The 21,565-nt window shown below is 50.9% G+C and overlaps 1 protein-coding gene across 4 annotated transcripts in view; it reads left to right on the top strand.

Annotated features, from left to right (window-relative positions):
- Nucleotides 1-21,565, top strand: part of CACNA1D (calcium voltage-gated channel subunit alpha1 D) — a 309,771-nt gene that overhangs the window by 268,169 nt on the left and 20,037 nt on the right. For all 4 annotated transcript variants that reach the window (XM_069475891.1, XM_069475893.1, XM_069475890.1 and 1 more), the window contains 8 exons: nucleotides 574-639; nucleotides 2,444-2,535; nucleotides 3,457-3,616; nucleotides 4,178-4,305; nucleotides 4,440-4,536; nucleotides 7,427-7,529; nucleotides 8,863-8,964; nucleotides 13,928-14,058. In XM_069475891.1, the coding sequence (XP_069331992.1) occupies nucleotides 574-639; nucleotides 2,444-2,535; nucleotides 3,457-3,616; nucleotides 4,178-4,305; nucleotides 4,440-4,536; nucleotides 7,427-7,529; nucleotides 8,863-8,964; nucleotides 13,928-14,058 (879 nt within the window). The remainder of the gene's footprint in view (nucleotides 1-573; nucleotides 640-2,443; nucleotides 2,536-3,456; nucleotides 3,617-4,177; nucleotides 4,306-4,439; nucleotides 4,537-7,426; nucleotides 7,530-8,862; nucleotides 8,965-13,927; nucleotides 14,059-21,565) is intronic.

Here is a 21,565-nt window from a genome sequence, read left to right on the forward strand (position 1 = left end):
TTAAGAAGGGTAGTTTGCATTCTGCGGCAACAGCCAGAAAGTGGTTCTTCCCTTCTGGCCTAGTAATTCCACTCCTAAGACTTCATGCTAATTAAATACTTCAACAGAAAGCAAGGTGATTGTCCATGAAGATGTTCCTTTGCGACATTACCTACAATCGACCCCCACCCCAAACATGCCCACAAAAGGAAGTGGAAGCAATCGAAATGTCCAGCATTTTGGGATGGTTTGATCAATTATAATTTCACAAAGGAATCCAATAGTAAACGTAAGAATTATCATGAGAGGGACTTGTCTGTGTTGAAGCTGTTTGGGATCAGGATGCAGCGTTAGTGGCCTTGGGAAGCCCGCCCTGCCTGCAGCGCCATGACACCAGGCGTGCGCGTAGACGGTGCACTCAGGACCGCAGCAGTGTCGGGCTGGGATTTAAAAAGTTCTTCCTCGCTGCGGGTGTCCTTTCCCTGTAATGTGGAAAAGAAGAGAAGCGTGTGGCCCCTCGTGGGTCTTCTGGGCCTGTGCGAGCCGTGGCAAGGCCAGGCAGTGGGCGCTGAGCCAGGTGCACTTTCTCTCCAGGCGCTCCCGTATGTCGCCCTTCTCATAGCCATGCTGTTCTTCATCTACGCGGTCATCGGCATGCAGGTAAGCTCCGCTACCTTCCCTCAGGTGCCCTTTTGCTGGGAAGCCCCAAATCTGTAGCAAGAGTACCCTGGCCAGCGAAGTAGAGAGACAAGGTCGTGATTTTTTTTCCGCCGAATGTCTCTGGTGACGCGATAGTGAGATGACAAAGATGTAGCTTCTTAGGAGTGAGCTCCGCAGGAAAGAGCCAGTGCCGGGAGAGCCCCAGGCTTTAGAGAACCCGGAGAGGTTAGAATGCACAGAGAAAAGCTGTGTTTCTTGGCTCTCTATGCCCCCCAACCTAAGTCTTGGGAGAATCGATGGGTTGAGAAAAGCCACAGTCGATTTTAGCAGCAATAGGCCATAGGAGACCCACGCAGAGGAAACGCCATACTAAAAGAAGTCACAATTGTCAATATGGGTGTTGTATTTTCTGCACTGATGTTACTCAGAAGATATTTAGTGATACAAAAGCCAATTTATATTCTGACAAATTATGCTTTATCAAAACCAACTGAGATTCTCACTTGAAACAAAATACTTCCAGTGGTGAGTAGGACTTAACTGGGGTGGTTACTGCGCTTCAGTAGCTCACCTTTAAAAACAGGCATGAAACCAGGCTCCCCTGGGACCTTGGCCTGGGGCTGAGGGGCTGCGGCCTGCTTCCCAGCTCCTCCTGGGGGTGGGAGTGGGACTGGGCCTCACTGACAGCTGGGCCCTAGCACGAGGTGGGCTAGGGGGACAGTGAGAGGGCGGCTTCCAGGAGGAGAGGGGGTTGGGGAGCAGCAGGGAGCAGGCTCCTTGCAGATCCTGCACCTGCTCAGACGTCATCTTTCAGATAAAGGAGGAATGTGAGTGAGAAAGAGGTGAAGTGATTCCAGGGGCAGAGAAATGGTGGTGCTTATCTTATTTTTTATCCTGAAGACATAGAAGCATTTGCAGGTCTCTAGGAATCTTACCTGGAGTTATGAGACAAAAGTCAATATCCTTGAGCCCTCGTAATTCAGCAGCCCATGGGCTGTGTGCTCTGAAGGGTCTTTTATCACATAGGTTCTCATACAAAGAAGGGACACCTGAGAACTGCAGAACTGTTGCACACACCACCCCAGATTCACCCAGCAGGCATTTGCAGGCATCAGGCACTGCTAGAATGTCAGTCTGCTTCCTCAGTCCCACAAGTAAAACAGATTGCTGCCTTCCCACGGCCCTAAAGGTAAAGCCCACTGGCACCTGTGGCTTGCAGCCCTGCCGTGGGCCCCCACCCTCATCTGCAGCCTGATCTTCTTATCTGTCTGCTCATTGTTCTTGTTCTTTTCATTCCCCAGGACACCCGTGCTGTGTCCCCCTGCTCCTGTGCAGGCGGCTTTCCCTCTGCCTGGAACACTCTTCCCCCTTCTCACCACCTGACTGACTGCTACTTACCCTTCAGTTCTGGGCTTACATGCCCCTTCCCCCAGAGGCTTTCCCTGACCCAGACCCCTAGCCTCGGCCAGATGAGCTTGTTCTGTACTTGCCTGTGTGCTGGACTCTCCCAGCAGCAGCATCTGGGGTTGTCGCTACCTGGTTACCTTTGTGTCTCTCCCCCAGGGTGGGACTCCTTGAATGTGAGGGTGCACCTGTCTGGAGCACCCTGTTCCCAGTGTCTAACTGGGTGCCTGGCACGTGGCTGTGCCCGCAGATCTTTGTTGAATGTATGAAGTGCCGGGTACTGTGAGAAAACCCTAGTGGGTATTGATCAAACCTGAATTAGTTCTAAATTGACATGTGGATTTTTTTGGTATGACAAAATCTATAACATTTTTCCTAAATTCTTTTTTTCTCTCCCTAGATGTTTGGGAAAGTTGCCATGAGAGATAACAACCAGATCAATAGGAACAACAACTTTCAGACGTTTCCCCAGGCGGTGCTGCTGCTCTTCAGGTGACTGAGTGCAGCTCCCAGTGGCACTCGGGGACAGGGGGACGAGTCCCTCTAGCTTCCGGCTCCAGAGGGCCAGAGGACTCAGTTATTAAAGCAGTGTGCCTCTCCCAGTTGATCAGGATGGCTTTTTGTTTTTGTTTTGTATTTTTAGACAGAGATCCTAGCATTTCAGTCACAGGAGTTTTGCTGGATTGTTACTTAATAAAACTGCTGTGATCGTGCAGATGGTGGCTGCCTGAAAGTTTCATCCATTTGGGAGTTGGTAGGGCTGCTTAGGCCTCCAGGAAAATTGCATGTTTATGCATGGAAGCGCACACTTACACACAACCAGGAGAATGGAAATTTAACAGAGACATAGAAGCCTTTTGCACAGCCATTGGGGAATATCCTAATGTGTACAGTTTCAAATTTTGTGGGACTTTTTTTTAACTCTAGTTAATTAACTTTATAAATAAAGCTGCCTCATAGTGAAGAAACTTTCTAGAAATCATGGGAGTATTTCTAATGACGCTAGTGACTTACTAACATGTTTTGAAAGTTAGGTGGTTTCCAACTCTTTGCTTTCAACACAATTGAACAGGGATCTAATGAAGTTGCAAATAATTAATAATTATTTACAAATTATAACATAAATGTTTGAAGTAGAGAAGACACAAAAACAAACATCCATTATGCAAAAAGAATTGCTGTGCTTGCATCACATGATTGTTATAAATCAAAGGGAATTGTAGCAGGACCTCCAGGTACTGAGATAAGTTGCATGTGAAAATAAGGAGGAATTTCAGATTTTCGCTAATTCAAATTGACTTTCCCCCAAATTACTTAGATTTTGCTCTAATTAAGAAATTTCTCCCCAGAGGTCTAAGCCTTAAATTCCTTCTTCCCCTGCTGAAGCCCTTTCTTTTTCTTAATCTGACAAAGGTGTGCAACAGGTGAGGCCTGGCAAGAGATCATGCTGGCCTGCCTCCCGGGGAAGCTGTGTGACCCTGAGTCGGATTACAGCCCCGGGGAGGAGTATACGTGTGGGAGCAACTTTGCCATCGTCTATTTCATCAGCTTTTACATGCTGTGTGCGTTTCTGGTAAGTGATCAAAATAGCATCCCCTTCAATTTATAGACGCTTGGTGGCCTTTGGGGTTCAGACGGGTGACGTTGCCCTGTCAACTCACTGTGTGTTAGTCGACGTGGGTGAGCCCTGGGGACTGCCCTTGGCCGCTGGAGGTTTTGTTTAATCCGGCGTGTGTCACCACCGTCTCTGCTGTGCACAGGGACGTGGTGCTCACTAGCGGGCTTCCGCAGTTACCAGCCTCCCCAGCTTCTTAGGGCTGTGGGTGCCTTTCTTAAAATTTCAAAGCCACTGCACGTGGTGTTGACTTGAGCATACGCGTTATTATGAAACCGCAGTGTGCTTCAGAAGGCCAGCTAATGCATCTGCCTGCCCTCCCTGGGACTGTACCAAAGCCATCTTGGAAAAGTAGAATCCTATCCTTAAACATTCTCCAAACAGAAAGTTTTTACACCTTCTCTTGTAGACATGAGTTCAAATGTTTTACACTTCATGTAATTAGCGAGCATATACTAGGGTCTAACCCAATCCGTCTAACTGCAGCTGAAGCTGTTTCCTTTTTATTTTCCTTTTCAGATCATCAATCTGTTTGTGGCTGTCATTATGGACAATTTTGATTATCTGACCCGGGACTGGTCTATTCTGGGGCCTCACCATTTAGATGAATTCAAAAGAATATGGTCAGAATATGACCCTGAGGCGAAGTAGGTTGAAAAGGATTCCATCTGGTTTGTGGGGGCTGTTTCTGGAATGTCGGCTGTGATTTGTGTGGGAGGTGGGACGGCCTGCAAGCTCAGGCCGGTGCCGCCCTGGACCTCACGCTGTCCTTTGCCTCCAGGGGAAGGATCAAACACCTGGACGTGGTCACTCTGCTGCGGCGCATCCAGCCTCCACTGGGCTTTGGGAAGTTGTGTCCGCACAGAGTGGCATGCAAGGTGAGCGTCCCATTTGCGTGTCTGACGGCCTCTCTTGCAGGGGCTCACTGCTTCATTCAACAAACGCTTCCTGAGTGACACTTAGCCAAGCTTCTGTCAGGGGCTGGGGGTGAAGAGACGGATGACACGTGGGTCCTGCACTGGAGGAGCTCTCAGATTTGTCACTCTTAGGACACCCTGTCAGGAACAATCAGAAGAGGAAGGGAAATCTGTAATTTGTCATTGAGAGGATGGTTGGGAAGGTGACATTTGAGTCAGGTCCAGAAGGTGACACAGGAGTTTGTCAGAGGCAGGGAGAGCCCAGACGGGGGCAGGAGGATGGACATCACAATGGGGAAGGGTGAGTCGTTCCATCACACTTGGCTGGGACACAAGAGGAAGTGGAGGGAGGCCCAGGCTGAGCCTTCTGTGCCGTGCTGAGTCCTGGGAGAAAGCAACACGCTGGGGAAGAAACATGAACTTCAGGTTTCATTTTAGAAAGTGGACTCAGTTGGTAACAGAGTAGACTGGAGGCAGGGGAGCAGCCAGGAGAGCCAGAACGAGGGCAGCACACGTGGGGCCAGAGAGAAGCAGACACCTTTGAGACCCACCCAGGAATGGGGATGACTAGGTGGCCTGGGTGACAGGAAAGCATATCCCCTAGCTTGGGCTGTGGTGGGTGCAGTGATGTGCACTTCACACGGCCCCTCTGCTGCAGAACTTTGTGGCCACTATTGGAGACAGGGGCCCTTTTCTGGGCACAGGGCTGTGGCCTCTCAGGGCTGGATCCAAATCTCCCACCCATTTGTGCCACGTCCATGCACAGCACACTCTCCGAGAATCCCAGGGGAGATGTCTTTTCCTTCCATAGAGTTCACTGTGAACCGCCTTACCCCCTGTTGTAGCAGCAGAAAAAGATTTCCCTTTTTAAAGAGAAATGCAAGATTTGTCTGTTGAAACTCTGCCGTGTAGAAGTCCGACCAGTCCACACAAGAACTGGTCCCCTTTCCTCACAGATCCGAGGGGATGCTAGGCTCAGGGGGTTGACCACTCCAGAGGGCTAGACCAGCTCTAGACAGAAACCAAGATAACAGAGCAGAGTCTAAAATGTAATATTTCACACTCGCAAAGAAATCCCGAGTCAAACTCACATTCCCTGCCCTGAAAATCCAGAAAAGGCCCCCTGGTGAGTCTTTAGGGTCCTGGCTTCTCCTAAGGCTAGACTCTGGATGTACATACAGAGGTTGACTTTTTCCCCCATAAATTTTCCAGTACCAGCCTCTTTTCTGCTCTCCAAGAACAATATGGGATCCAGTTCATTGAAAGCATCTTGTGGTTGGATTTCCAGACCCTTTTACATAAAGGATCCACGTGTCCTCGAGGCATAGTCATCCATTTTGCTAACCCAAGAACTTGCCGGGAAATGGGAATGAATGGCCAGGGCCCCCAGCCACCTGCTTTGGTCTTGGAGATGACACAGTTGGTAGGAGGACTAGGAATTTAGATGGGATAGGCCACACAAACACAAGGTTTTATAGTCCATCAATAGGGGAGAGAAAAAGAATCTTTCTTTGGGGACATTTAAAAATAAGAAAACTTAAAATCCAAACAGTTAACATTACCATTTGTTTAGTGCTTGCCCTATGCCAGGCACAAAGATCTTTGTGTCCCCTGATCTTCAGTCCTTGCGAGGCCCCTTTGGCTTGGGCATGTCACCTACATTTACAGATTGAGGTGACTGGGGCCCAGAGAGGGAGTCCCTCACCCAAGTCCCCTCCAACTCCCCTTGCTGGTATGAGAGGGACCAGGAGAGGTATAAGAGGCATAGGGAGCAGGGACCCTGCTCTGCAGACCAAACATCAGAGAAGCCACGCAGACCAGACCTGTTCAAAACACTGCATGATGGTCTCATCTGAGAGGGCTCCTCGAAGGACACTCCCAGCTTTGGGAATAGTAACAGACCTGCTGGTTAGAACCGCAGTCCCACAGTCCCAGGCCCTGTGCCCGGCTCACGTGTCTGTTACACCATTTGACCCTCACTACAGCCTTAATAACATGCCTGGAATGGAGGTCTGACCCCAAGACACAGGGAGAGCTGTTTAATGAGAAAAGGAGACAAATGCTTGAACAGTGAGGTTTAATGATTTAAAAACAAATACGACTCAACATCTGAGTGTCAGGATTTACATTTCACGATGAAAACTTTGATCTTTATTACCCGAGAGCCCCCCCAACGGTAGTCAGGGTTCTCCAGAGAAAAAGAACCAACAGGATGGATATGGAGAGAGAGATGTGTGTGTCTCTGTGTATAGATATACAGTATGTGCACACACATACACATACGTAGAGAGATTCATCATGAGGAATTGGCTCACGTGCTCATGGAGGCTGGGAAGTCCCAGGATCTGCCATCCGTGAGCCGGCGCCCAGGAGAACTGCTGGTGTAGTTCAGTCTGAGTCCGGAGGCCTGAGACCCAGGGGAGCCCATGGTGTGATCTCAGTCCTAGGGCAGGAGAAGACGGATGTCCCAGCTCCAGGAGGCAGGCAGAGAGAGGGTTCACCCTTCCTCCGCCTTTGTGTTCCATTTGGGCCCCCAGCAGTTGCGTGAAGCCCACCCACGCTGGGGATGGCAGATCTGCTTTACTCAGTTCAGCCATTCAAACTCTAATCCCGTCCAGAAACATTCTCACAGACACACCCAGGAATAGTGTTAACCACTGGGCATCTTGTGGCCCAGTCGAGTTGACCCATAAAATTAACCATCACATAGGTGCTCCCAAGATGGCTTTGAATTAAATTGAGGGTTGACTAGAAAAGAAGTGAGTGATAAACAGAAAATAAACATCAGGAAGGGATATGGCTATTGTCAGGCATTTGCATTCTAGTAAGAAACTTGTCTTTCTCTTTACAGAGATTAGTTGCCATGAACATGCCTCTCAACAGTGATGGGACGGTCATGTTTAATGCAACTCTCTTTGCTTTGGTTCGAACGGCTCTTAAGATCAAGACGGAAGGTAAGTGTTCCCTGGCAGCAGGACAGGTGGTAGAAGAGGGAAGGGACACCACATCCCACCTTGCCTTCTCCCCTCTGGACCTTTTCTTGGAAAGGGCAGTCCCTGGGGAAGGGACTCGTGTGTGTGTGTGTGTGTGTGTGTGTGTGTGTGTGTGATGGGAATGTCTGTGCTAGGAGGGCGTGCTGTCCCTTGCCTCGCTTGTTCCTTTCTTCCTTGACTCTTCGCTTTGTCCCCGAATGTGTTGAGTCGAGTCGAGTCGAGTCGTACCACTGCTTCCTACCTCCCAGGAGGAACAGGGAGAGTCCCGGGGCAGGAACAGAGCCATCACAAATGAATTCACGCCGGCTGCGCCTTACTAGTTGGGTGAGCTTCAGTGAGGGGTTTCACTGTTCAGAGCTGTCGTTTCTTTCTCTATAAAAGGGAAATAAGTGCGCCAATGTCAGAGAAAGTCCTGAGGGTGAAATGAGGTGAGGTCTGCAGAAGCTCCTCTGCAGCGCCCCGCGCGTAGTCAGCTCTCGGGGTATGCTGGTGGGACTGGCGTCCTCCAGCTGCCAGACCAAACTGGAGCTGTCTTCACGGCCACTGGGCTGAGCCTGGTAGCATAGGCCCTGGAGTGTGGCCACTGGGTCAGTGCCGTGGCAGCGTCGCAGGCGCGGTGGAAGGCAGATTGCAGCTGTGACTGGGAGGTGAGGGAGTAGAGACCCGGAGGGGAGCTGACTCTTTGGGGCGCTTATTGGAGGAGCAGGAAGAGGAGGTAGCAAAGGACACATGCCGAGTCAGCAGACAGGTGATCTCTCACAACCCCGGAGCTCAGGGTGAACCTATTCAGCAAAGCCAGCCTCTTCCAGCCTAACACATGCTCCTTGTGCCATGCGCGTATGTACCCAGCCCCAGGCCAGCCTCGCTAGGGGTTCCAGAAGGCAGGATGGTCTCATGTGCCAATGTGTGAGTTGAGAAGACAAGTGCACGTGGCTGCATCTTCCAGGATGGAGTAGAACTGGGCACAGACAGTGGAGGAGGAGAGGCAGTCGGGGCTGGAGGCAGTGAGAAAGGAGGAGATCTTGGCTGTGGGAGGGCAGGACGGGATCCGAGTGCGACAGGCCTTGAATTCCTGGTGAAATGTGGTGTTTCTCGTGGTGGAGGGCTTGATTGCTGTAGCTGGATACCGGATGTGTGTGTGGCCCTGACAGGTAGAGCCCCGTGGGGGGCAGCCCCGTCAGACGGCAGTGCGTCCACTCAGGTCAGGCTGGGCCGAGGTGGCCGTGGTGTGGACACAGGATGAGCTGGACACAGAAACAAAGCTGGCTTTTCCCCTTTTGTGTTTTGGATCCAGGGAACCTGGAACAAGCTAATGAAGAACTCCGGGCTGTGATAAAGAAAATCTGGAAGAAAACCAGCATGAAACTGCTCGACCAAGTTGTCCCTCCAGCTGGTGGTCAGTGTAATCTATTTCCTAAGTAGTTCTTGGCCAATGCGTTGATTTTCATGGTAGCCTCTCCAGAAAGCCCAGAGAGTGTTTGCAGAATGCTTTACGTATCAGAGCATCGAGGCCAACAGCTCAAGAAAGCCCTTTGGCCCTTTGCTGTAATTGTTTGGGACAATGTGAAGACCAGTCTAGAGGAAGGAGGGACTTCAGTGGGAAGGAAACCAAGACCCACGTGGCTTGAGCAGGGGTTTTCTTATTGGTGGAGGAATGAATGTTACAGAACAAGATTGCTGTCTCAAAATGAAAAACCTATTTTTTTGGTCCAAAATGAAATATTCAAAATTAGTTTCCAATTACCCTTCAACATACTGTTGAAAACTTCTCACGAAAAATAGATAGCTTTCAGGAAATGGTATTTTTGAAATGTTCTTATCAAGACTGAATTTACTACCATAATTACCAAAATGTCCTTTTAACTAGAAGTGAGAGCAGACACAGAACTAACTGGCATGCTTATTTCCTTTTGTTATTTATCACAACATAACTAACTAAACTTTTTCAAATTTTATATATATATAAAATATCTATATATATATAAAAATATATACAGTATATTTATACACATACTGTTTTTCCATTTTTGTTGAAACACACACGGTCTTAGACGTGGAGGTGGTGGTTCTTGACTGTTGTTTCCAAGTTTTAAAGGTGCAGGATCTGTTCCCCCGGTGCCACCACACCAGAACACTAGTGTCCTTGGCCCTGGGCAAGTGATGAGCCTTGGGCGTGTTTTGTGACCAGCTGACTTTTATAGTGTCGCTGCCCCTGCAGCTTTCGAGATGGGTCTGGCTCCGGTCTGGAAGCCGACTGCGGGACTCGGGCCAGGACGGTGGCCAAGGCCTCTCCCTCTGAGAAGGTGACAAGCTCTGGCTCTTTGGGCCCAGAGAGGACAGCATGCCAGCCAGCTCTGCTGCTCAGCATGAAGCGCAAAGCAGTATGAGCTTTTGTCGCTGAAGGGAGCCCCCATAGCTGGCCCGGCCACTGGCCCAAAGCTGGGGGAGATGGCCCAGAAGGAAATGATAAAAGGAAAACAAAACACAGCAAAACTCCCACGTGGAGAGCCCTGGCTCCCCCCAGGAGAACCGATACTGCACACTTAAAACGACTCTTTGGTTTTCGTTCTTTTCCTTTCAGCTGCACATCCAAGTGCTCGCATGGCTTAGTTGAACTGCTTTTTAAAAACTGTTGTAACAATGTGCTTGAGCTTTTTCTGCAGCCTCCATTCCTTTCAACTCTTAGTCTTTCAGAATATTCTGAAGCAATTCTGTTTTAGGGTGGTGGCATGGAATCAGAGTTATCTCTTGCCAACTGTATTCCCCTACGATGTTTCTTGAAACACAGATGCATGCTTCAGAATAGCAGGCTGTGCCTGTCTAGTAAACCTTCCTCCCTCCTGCGAGCCGGGGGCGCCGCCCCCCTCGCCCCACCTCACATCTCTCTTGGAACGCCACCCCCATCACTGCCCGCCTGGCTCCCACGTCAGCGCCGTCCTCGCGAGACGCACGTGGAGAGTGCCAGTCACGTTATTGTGACACTTCATTTCTTTCCACTTTATCAGAAGAAAAGTCCAGAATTTGTCTCACCATCTAGGCACCTTTCCTTTGAAAAGCTGATCAACTAACTGTTAGCTCTGCTAGACTTCTACTAAAGGCTAAATATTCCTCCACTTTCTTGGTCTAGTAATGGGACCTGGCTTTTCCTCCGTATCTCTTAAAATGCATTGGGGTTTAGGATGACAAGTGTTAATCTATTCCACGATGGCAGCGAGAGGCACTGTGAAACCTGAGAAGAGGGAAGAGGGCTTAGGAGGAGATGGAACGCTCCAGAAGCCCCATGCCAGTGCACACTTTGTGCTTAGTATGGTCACGGCCCATCCAGGGTGAATCTCACAGAAGCACTGTTGCCACTGAGGAAGATCAAAGGACAGTGACAGTCAGGCTTTGGTGACAGCCTCTGGAACGCTTGCTGGGCTGGGTTCTAGTGTCTGTATTCATCACTTGTCTATTTGTTTTTCTTCTTTTTTCTTCCATACACTAGTGGTTCCCACCCTTTCCTGCATCATGGCACACTTAGGAAATGATACTATTTAGCTGCTCCTCTGGACAAAGAGAGGGGCAGCTCCAGAGGCAGAGGGCCTTGGTGTCCCCACACTGCCACCTGGTCGAACGGCAGCAGACTGCGCAAGGCCAGCTTCTGCCGCTGGGCACCTGAGACTGGCAGGTGGGACGTGTTCAGGGAGCCCCTCATCCCTGTGACAGGGTAGAGGGAGGCTTGTCTTAGGAGCCTTTGCTGGCACGACATGAGACATCGTCGCCCGGCTCACTGTGAGCTTGACAGGGCAATAGGATGAGCTGTGGCCATGCATTGGGTCTGGCCGCTTTCTCTGCGGCCAGGGTCAGCTGCAGGACCCCCGGCCTTCAGGACTGAGCCCCTCACCTCTGCATCTTGGCTCTGGTTCTCACCTCCACTCCTTAGATTTTCTGCCATTTCACGAATCCTTCACCTCTCTCTTCCCCAAAGTCTCTCCTGGCCTGTGGCCCTTCATTCCTTGACCCGGATCTTTCGCTCCTTTGTTCTGAAGAGCACACTGAGCTGACTGCCTCTCTTTCTCTACAGTCCCGAGCCCAGACGGCCTCACCGCATTCATTCCTGCTCTTCCTTTTCTATCCTCCCGTAGCTCTGACTTTCTTGTTCTTGAGAACCCTTCCTTGGGCCCAGTCTCCTAGTTAGCTCAGCATCTCAGTGGAAAAGATCAAGTAACCCTAGAATCCTCCCCCTGGGTGGGCCTGGCCCTGCTCTGGGGGCTGAAAAGAGATACAGGTCAGGCCTGCACTTGCGGGAAGCATCCTGGTGTGGAATGAGGTGTGGCCCTTCTGCAGACAGAGCCAGTGTTTTTTCTGGGGCCCCTCCATAGAAGACTCAGAACCCTGGACTACAGAGGACCCTGTGGCAGGGGAGACCTCCAGAGAATCTCCCCGGACTCCCTGGATGTGCTAGCCGGGCAAAGTCCGTCCACTCCCTGTGTTGAGCCCAGGAAAGGGATAGACTGGTACTGTGGGAGAGGCAGCTCTAAAGAAGCCGGTGGCCAGTGTGGCTGGAGCTGGGCCGTCTCCAGAGAGGTGGTTTGGAGGAGGAGAGGACCCAGGAGCAGGAGCAGGAGCCCACCACCCTGGGCGAGTCCGGGTGAGGGCAGGAGGGTGGGCAGAGCCGCCATGTCAGAGAGAGTTGTAAGAGGCCCTGAGACCCTCACGGAATTCCTCTGACACAGGGCTTAACGCCGTGGATGCCCGGTAGTAGGGGCTAGCTGGACTGATGTTCTGCACCCTGAGCAAGAGGACGGGCTGGGGGCACAGCAGCGGTGAGGTGTCAAGACCTGAGTGACCTCTGCCCACCTTTGCTTTCCTGCCTGTGAACGGTGCGTCATCAGACCAGTCAGACAAGCCCGGGTCCAGCTGGGCTGGGTGTTTTTATGTGGGGGGCCCCTCCCTCACTCCAGGACTTGCCTGGCTCGGGTCAGAAGGAATATGATGCTTCCCGATGCCGGAGCACCCCGAGGCAGCATCTCACACGGTAGCGCCAAGCAGTTCTCACAGGCAGGGCTGGAGAGGTGGCCCGGAGGGGCCCAGCAGTCTCCAGGTGGGGACCACGGGAGGTCGGCGGCACCTCCCACACGGGCGCTAAATGAAGCCCACCCAGGATGCATTAGTGAAGATGGTGGGTCCCAGTGTCATGCCCTGGGATCCAGGTCGGGAGATGCCACTGGCAGGCTATAAAGTAACAGGGACAGATGGGTCCCCATGTGCAAGTGCCCAGCATCTAGGACAACCCCAGCCAAGGTGCTGAATGCTTTCCGAGCCTCTTGTGCGACTCTCACAGCTCCTCTGAGAGACTATCTCCATTCTACAGATGAGACACTGGCTTGGAGAGGTTGAGCCCCTTGTCCCAGATCAGCATGTAACTCTTGTATGGTGGCTTGGCCAAAGGCCAGCTGTTCTGAAGCCTGGGGACGGCAGCCGTTCCTCCTCCTAGCCCCCAGCCTGGCCCAGGTGGGGTGGCCTGCTGAGGTGGCCGTAAGCTTCCCCCACCCCGGGAGACCTCAGCACCCAGCAGATCTGGTGGCAAGCACCCTTGGGAGACCCGTGGGCACATTTACATGTCCAAGGTGGTTTACCATGAGACAGCCAGAGCCTCTATTCTGCCTCATGCATCACCTTTAAAGGCATCAGCAGAGTTCTGATTCCCCAACGATACGTGTTGGAGATTGTTTCTGAAGCAGAAATAAGCCCAGCTCAACTCTGAGGTTGGTTGGAGCTGTCGCTGCAGTGCAGAAAATGAGCAGTTCAGAATTACAAACCAAGAAATGGTTACGGAGCTTATTGGCAGAGCACTGGGGGTGGGGGAGACGTGAAAATCTGGACTCGCAGTTACTTTTTGGAACCTTTCTCTCCTTCTGAGCTTGTATGTCACCTTTCTAGGTCTCTATCTTGAGACGTCGGGATTTGGATGCTTAATTGCCCTTGATAAGTTGGTGGTAGTTACACATGCAAATCCCTATGCACAGGGGTGAAAATGTGGCCCGTGAAGCCGTTTTTTGTTTTGTAATTTTTATTTTAAGTAAATAACCAAGATGGCATTTCATAGTGTTACTAATACGCTGCTCTATTAAACTCATGACAGATATATTATTTTCTGCAACTCTGAGTATCAGTGCATTTGACTGACTCTAATTTTGAGCCTTAAATGCTTTGCAAAACCTTGCTTTTTGCTAGACTGAGACTCCCATGCTGTAGGCTGAGAGCCCGGTGCCTTGTGCCCCGCCCCACCCCGCCCCTGCCCCAGCCAGAAGCGAGTGTTTAGGCTCTTGGTCCAAATGTGCTGATTCGGGAGAGCTCTGTCTGGTCTCTCCGTTTAGATGATGAGGTAACCGTGGGGAAGTTCTATGCCACTTTCCTGATACAGGACTACTTTAGGAAATTCAAGAAACGGAAAGAACAAGGACTGGTGGGAAAGTACCCTGCGAAGAACACCACAATTGCCCTACAGGTGAATTGTCATCTTGTTTTGTTTTCTCTTTTCACTAACGATTTTGTAAGCTTATTTGAAATACTAGAGAGCTGCCTATTCATGGTTGAGCAGTACCACAAGGATTTTGTTTAAACTGAGATACTGCACCCTCCCCCAAATGTGGACTGGCCGTTTCTGGGCCACAAGGTAAGTGCTTCCCTCCCCCTGCCTCCTCCGTGGAGCCCTGCACCTGCCGCCACCCACACGGCAGGGTCGTGGGACCGAGGAGAAAGGGCACTGCCCTCGCACCCCGGCCCCTCCAGACTCCTCCAGGCACTGTCCTCCCAGCAGGCACCCACTTTCCCCACAGCCCTGGGCTCAGGGTTCTGGCTGCCCAGTGAATGAACAGCTTTCCATCTGAACGCAAGTGCTTTGTTTTGTTTCTGTTTGTTTCTTACCCCACTGCTTGTTGGTTTTTGGTCCATTCCAGTAACATCCATCACCTCCTAGTTTGTACTGTGTGTGTGTGTGTGTGTGTGTGTGTGTGTGTGGTACGTCTGTCTCTCCGTGTGTTGTCTCCTGGTGGCCGGGGGGCCTGCTGTGCACATGCTGCGCTCTCAAGCCCCCGCCAGCCCCTGGGCCCTACCCTCCTCCACCCCGGCCCCGCCCCAGGCTCCTAGAGTGTGGATGTGGCTTTCAGGAACCTCTGGTAGGGTTCCGTGCACGTGAGGGACATAGAATCCTAGGAAAGCCCAAAGCTCTGGGTTGGGAAGCAGGTGTGTGGAGGGGAAAGGCAGTCACGAAGATGCTAAGGACAGGGACAAGGGAACCAGAGAGGTCGGCAAGCTATCAGCAACAGCTGTCCAGATTGGTCAGAAGCCCTGTCATCTTTTGCTACCCAGAATGCTCTAAGTCCATCGTGGATAAAATAAAGTATTGTTTCTGTCCCCTAAAATTACTTTATGTCTCTGTTACCACCACATGTCTTAAATTTGGCCTTGTAGATATTGATAAGTTTTAATGTAGAACAGTCCTTCACTTTCCCAGGGAAAAATGCTCAGCATTGTTTTGTGTTCAAAGCAATGGTAACTACTGAAGTGAAGTCTCGTCTCTGATCTTGCTGAGAGAGAGAACGTGACCATGAACGGCAGTGGATGAGTGACCGAGGAATGTGGGGATATGGTGTGTGGATATGGCGGGTTAGCAGATGGCCCTGTGTGACAGTGACCTGCTGATTCATGGTGAAATCCTCAGCTCTGCCCGGACAGCTGCAGGGGCTGGGGGAAGAGGCAAACAGGTTGGCAGGTGAACGCTGAATCCCAGTGAAGACAATCTCTGATGTTTCTTTCTCTGATCACACGTCCTAAAGGTAGCTCAGTGAATCACCTGCTCGGTCAGCCGGCTCATTGCCATCTCAGGTTGTAGGATTTACAAGTTCGGCTCTCTTATTTCCGGCTGATTCTGTTTGCAAAAGTGACAGCCCCCTTCTGGATTGCAGTTCACTGCTAGCCGTAGACAAAGCAAACGGAAAAGATGTGTTTGCAGATTTGAATGGGTCTCTGGTCCATACATCCTGAGGGCAGCGTGGCCCAATTGGATGTGAGCAGGGGGAGTGATTAACATGTTTCTGAGGCCTCTTCCTTAAAGTAGCCCTCTGCCCGGAGGGTCAGGCTGGCCAGATTTCCAGGTTCCGTGGTGCCCTCCTTGTAGGAAACTGCTTCTGTTCTAGCAGCCTAGTTGGGGTCAGACCTGATGACTTTTCTGGAGGGGGAAACATAGTCTTTCATCGGTGGCTTATGCTGTGATATACAGTAATGCAGTTAGCCCTGTGGTAGGACTGTTACAATTCTCTGTGGGAGGCATGCACGAAGACCACTTGGATGCAGGGTTGTTGATACCTCTCCTGGACCCCCGAGACTTCCCAATTAGATGGCTTCAGTGTTTGTTCTGGTGGCTGGATATAGCGTTTTGATGTTTTAAACTGTGTAAAAACAACACACGGCTGAGTAACTACCATATTTCATGTATGGGGTTTACGGAGTCTTAAGTTGAAAGGTCAAATGGTGCTAATACTACATCTATAGTTTGTGGGTTGAAAGACTATCACATTGTGTTAAAATAATGTTGAGGGGCTTTTCTCTCCTGAATATTTCTCATTGTTTACAGAGTTTCATTTTCGCAGTAAAATTCTCATATTTCCAGTTAGATGATATCAACACATTTTCACATGATTCCGTTGGGAGTTGAGGCAATGGCCATAGTTTATGTTGAGCACACATCCTAGGAAATTAAGCGGTATTCATAATCTCGGCAGTTAAATTCGAAAATGCATTTTATTCTGAAACAAACAATAAAAATAGAAAATTTTTATCTCCTTGAAGGATAATTCTAATTACATTTTTGGCTTCCTCTGTTATAGAAATGGCTTTAAGTGTGATTTGTTACTCTGTTTAATTAGGGTGAGGAGAGTTCATGATGAAATATTACGTGACGATGTAGCAGTTAGGAAAATGGTGCCACCAACGTAACTAGGACAAGGACACACATCCTCGGGAAGCCACTGAGAGTGGGCACAGCCTGCTGAGAAAGGGGGGCAACTGGCTTCCTCCCGTGACAGGTGCCACGCGGCTCACAGACTTACTGCTGTGGAAGGTGGGGCGTGGCCGTCGCAGTGTGAGCGCAGACGTGGAGACGTGGGCATGTGTGTGCTTGTGCCGCGTAGAGTGCAGTCTGTCTGAGCGGCTTTCAGAGCTGGCCCCGTCCTCTGCGCCCCCACCCATGGAGTGGTTTTCCAGGGCACACAGATGCACTGTGGCTTTGAACCCTGTGGGCTCCGTCTGACCTCCCTGTGTTCGGGCCAGCCGCAGTGTTGCCTTCCACCTGAAGGGGATGGCCAAGGAGCTCCTGGCTCCGTGTGTGGGGAGCAGCTTGGCACCCGCTGGCCTCTGTGGTCTGAATGAGTGTGCGGTTCCATCCATTCATCCATCTTCACCATTAAAACCAACCTTCTCTGCAGCCCCTCTCCAGAGGGAGCCGGAGAGAAGCTGCATCAGGCCTCTTTTAGTTTCCCCCACTCATCCGCGACGCGCCATACCCACTTTAGTTTGACTCAGCATTCGCTCTCCATCCATTGTTGCTGCATCCGAGTGACCTGCAAGTTTCCACGAGGGGCAAATAAATGAAGGAGCACAGCCCTGCGGCCGTGAAAACTCTCAGTCCCCTTCCCAGCAAATAGCAATGTACGGCGAACGTCCCATCGTATCTTCTAGATGAGGACTTCTGTGCAGGCTACAGGCACCAATTAGTCCAGTTTTTCACAGATAAGAAAAAGAAAAGATCCCAAAGTGGGAAAAGTTTTGTTCATTTCTCTTACTTTCAACATTCAAGGATCTCCTTTCTGCAAAAGACATGCACTCTGGTGGAATCTGAGGAAACTCTGTCCCCCACCCATCCCGGCCGGGAGCCCGCCCATCTCAATGATGGGGCAGCTTCAGAGAGAGAGTCATTTTGACCCGTTTGGAATGTTGGTTTAAGGAGGAGACCTATTTCTAGCTATGAAGAATTAGGTTGTCAGGTTGAATGATTTTGATGCCTATGCCCTGGCCACCAGCTGGCGAGGCAGGTGGTCGAGGGGAGATGGGGGAGGCATACAGGACGAGGGTGACTGTGAGCTCCTGCTGTGCCTTGATTTGGCGTCTCCGGGAGGCTCAGTACACAATGACAAAGGAAAAGGCCACCCTTCACAGAGGTTGAACCGGTGGAGGATCAAACACCTGTTATCTTGTCACCTTCGTCTAAAAAGTAGTAAAAAGTTTTTTTGAAAGCATGATTCCACCTGAAGCCATAAAAAGGCTTTTTAAAAAAATTCTTTCCTTTTTTAATCTAAGAGGAGAACAGATGCTAACAGATGAGATTTCACTGGTTGATTCATTTGTTTCAGATGCTTGAACGGATGCTTTAGAATTTTCTGCCTGAGCTACGGCACCAAGCTGGTTAGTCGGAAGGCGTGTGTGGCTAAGCAGGCCTTGAAAGGGAAAAGTCTCAAGTGGGCTTATTTCTACTGAAACAGCATTTCGGGAGAAATGCAGGAAAAAGCAAACCCAAGGCCCTGGGGAGACCCCTTCCAAGCAAAGCACTCCTCCTCCGGAAGGTGGAAGCGGGGCCGTGGCTCATCTGCGGAGCCAGGGCTGCCTGTCGCGGACATTGCTCACAGTGGCTCTTTTTCATGAAAGGGAACATACGAGGCTTAACAGTTTTCCCTTCCAAGCAGAGACTCAGAGAAAGGGAAAGAGTGAGAGAGAGAAAAGGAGGGGGGCAGCCGCCCCACAGAGAAACGAAATGAACACAACTTCCTGATGCTGGCCAGTTTAAAAAAAAAAATTAATAATAAAAAGATTAAGCAGACCTGCCTAAGGTGGGCAGCTGACTCCGTTCCAAAGTCCTGCATCCCTAGTTTGCCCGAACTCCCAAAGACTGGCAGGCCCCTCGGCGCTGAGCTGACAGAGTTCCTTTTATGTGCCGGTCCGCCGTGACCTCCTGACCGTCCGGCCCTGCTCTCTGCAGTACCCAGCCCAGAATGCAGTGAGAAGCGGACAGGCCAGGAAGCTCAGACACTCCCATTGAAACTAACACATACACCTGCATGCCAAAACCAGTCCAGGCAACACCTCAGGTTCCATCTTAACGTGTCCACGGGAAATATCACCACACCCAAACCTCATCTAACATTGTCCGTCTTTAATTCGTGCTCAGAGCCAGTCTGGGGATGCCTCTTTGGAAGCAGTGTGGTCTAGTTTCAAGGACACCAGGAGTCAGGGAACCTGGGTTCTAGTCCCAGCTTCAGCGTTCACTTGTTGCGTGACCTTGGGCAAGACACCTAACCTCTCTGTGCCTCAGTTTCCCCATCTGTAAAATGGGGGTAATAATGTCGACCTACCTCACAGGGCTGTTGTGAGGAATAGCTAAGTGATTGTAAAGCACTTTGAACGTATAATTGCTTATTATTAAGACTACAACAATAATAATATCGTATGCCTGTTTACTACCAGAACTTTAAGAAATTCTTGTTTTCCTTTGATCTCTTTTCTGTTCTGTACTGTAGTGATCCCCTGAGAAAGAGAATTCTCCCCTTGTTAAGACATCTAGGCAATGCATAACAGATGTAAACAGAGGTGGTCTACAGGTTGCATTTTCACATCTTAAGAACAGCAGATTTTGCCCAAAAAGTTGGTTGGTGAGAGCATCTGATCTCAGGTTCTCAGCCAAGTCCAAGCGGTGATTGTGGAGTCTGTACATCCGAGGCTGAGCCCAAGACACCTATGGTGTCCAACTGTGGTTTTAAAATCAATATTCAAAAGTATCCTTAGTTTCGAGGACATGGAGAAGAGTCCAAAAAATTGAAGTTTCTGAACTGTGTAGAGAAAAGAAGGGGTGATGGGCCCTTTCGCCTGCCCCGGTGTGTGCAGACTGGAGGCTGTGTGTGTGCCCGTACAGGTGTGCGCACACGTGGGGGCGAGAGACGGGGAGGAGAGAGCGGCAGACGCTGGGCCAGCCCGGTTCCTGGTAGAAGAGGATGCTCTTCCAAGCATCCTGGGAGTGCAGGAGTCCCAGAGGCCATGCAGAGGGCAGGAGCAGTGTGGCCAGTGGGCAGCACGCTTCCTGCAGGCTTGTCCTAGGCATGACTGGCAGGGGCTCCCCTGCCTCGGGCTCTTTTCTAGTGAGGTTTTTTGTGCCTGTGACATTTGCCCTTTGGCTGCAGTGACTCCCCGTACCTGCCTGGACTTACATGGGCCTCCTGGCCTCACCGTGGAGCTGGGCCTGGCTCCCAACCCTGTCCCACGTGCGTAAGTGTGCAGACTGCAGTAAGTTGAGGAGCTCACGTGGGTGTTGTGGAGTCTCTTAGCAGAGTCTGTAGAGCCCGACAGCAGGTTTGGCTGCTTCACACAGCACCGCGTGTGGTGACGTGGGTGTGCGGTTGGCAGCTGGCCGGCACACTCCAGTGTGGCTGGGCCACTTGGGAAGATGTTGAAGCACATCTGTACCTGGTATCAGCAGCTGTTGCCCCAGCACCTTGCATCCCCCCAGCCCACCCCTTCTCCCAGACTCCTCTGTGATCCAGCAACTACAGAGCTGACGCCTGGCAGAGTGGGGGCCGCTGGGACCCTGCTCTGGCCCGAAGGCCCACTTCTGCTCTGCTCGGGCAGTGCCTGCGATGTGTTAATTTACAAGAATTTATTAAGAATTTGAAGTATCATCCCTGAAGGGGAAGCAGGTCGGCCCTGTGGGCACAGGTGAGGAGCTGACCCACCCTCAGATAAACAATCCCCCTCTCTGTCTCTGGGCCACCCCAATGTTGAGTTTATTCAGTGCTGAAGGAAAGTATATGTTCCCCGTCTGTGTCACCCCATCTCAGAGGGCCAGTGTGACCAACTGTCTTCTAGATCCAAGTCTCCACACAAGCCTTGGCAGGAAGGCCCCAAGCCATTCAAGTGGGCGGTGTTTCTTCTACATGCCTTTCTCTACACGCCTTCCAAATAAGTAAAAACTGGAAACTGACAGCTTTCTAGAGAGGACTCGGGAATGGTCTGAATGAAACGAGAACCCTGCGTGTCTGGGCTGGGCTGTTGCTAAGGAGCAGCCTGGCTGTGGTTGGCAGCCGGGGCTGGCCTAGGACAGGCAGCCAGGAACCGCGAGGGCCACCTCCAGCTCTGACTCCACGGGGAAAGGGGCGGCTTCCTGAAGCTGGCTCCACAGCCAGACTACAGACACCTCTGTCGTTTCTCTGAAAGTCTTGGCAGAAGAGCGTAGCTTCCAGTTAGGGAAAGTTGTGGGACACTTACTCAAGCTTGTTATTTAGAATCTGCACAGACACACACAGCACACTCGGCACCCAGCGCCAGAATCCACGGGGCTAACCGCTGAAGCTCCTGGGCAGAGGGTGGGATGTGGGCCAGTGCACACCGGAGGGGCCAAGGTAAGATTGGGGACACTCTTCTCAGACAGCTCACAGTGTGGGACAACCCAACTGAAAATTAAATTAACACGCAGGATCACTGGGTGCTGCATTCTGTGCTCTTTCTGAAAGTGAGGAGATCTCTGCTCTCTGAGGACAGTAATTATTATGTTCAAAAGTCTTTGAGAAGACAGAATTACTGAACAGAAGTTAAGGCGTTATATTCTGTAGCAGTAAGAGGTCTTAATTGTTGCAGCATGTTATTTGATAATATGCACCTAATATCCCTCAATAGCCCAAACTCACCATGGTCTAGTCATCCATAGCAAGGAGCTTGCTGAAACTTGCCAGTGGTTCCGGGGTGGGTGGGTACCCGGTGAGTTTGTTCTTGGCACCTCTTAGACCTGAGAGAGGTGCTGTTTGGAGCAGTGGGAGGGCACGTCACTCTACGGCACAGTGAAGGCAAGCCTCTAAGAAGCCAAAGGCTGTCTCAGAGGAGGCAGATGAAGGATATTCCTTCCAAAAGCGGAGAAAGGCCGGCAGAATCCCGGGAGTCCTGGGTGGGCGAAGAGCCTGGTGCCTGGGGGAGAGGTT

Source organism: Eulemur rufifrons, chromosome 7 (assembly GCF_041146395.1).
Source record: "Eulemur rufifrons isolate Redbay chromosome 7, OSU_ERuf_1, whole genome shotgun sequence".
Lineage (NCBI taxonomy): Eukaryota > Metazoa > Chordata > Mammalia > Primates > Lemuridae > Eulemur > Eulemur rufifrons.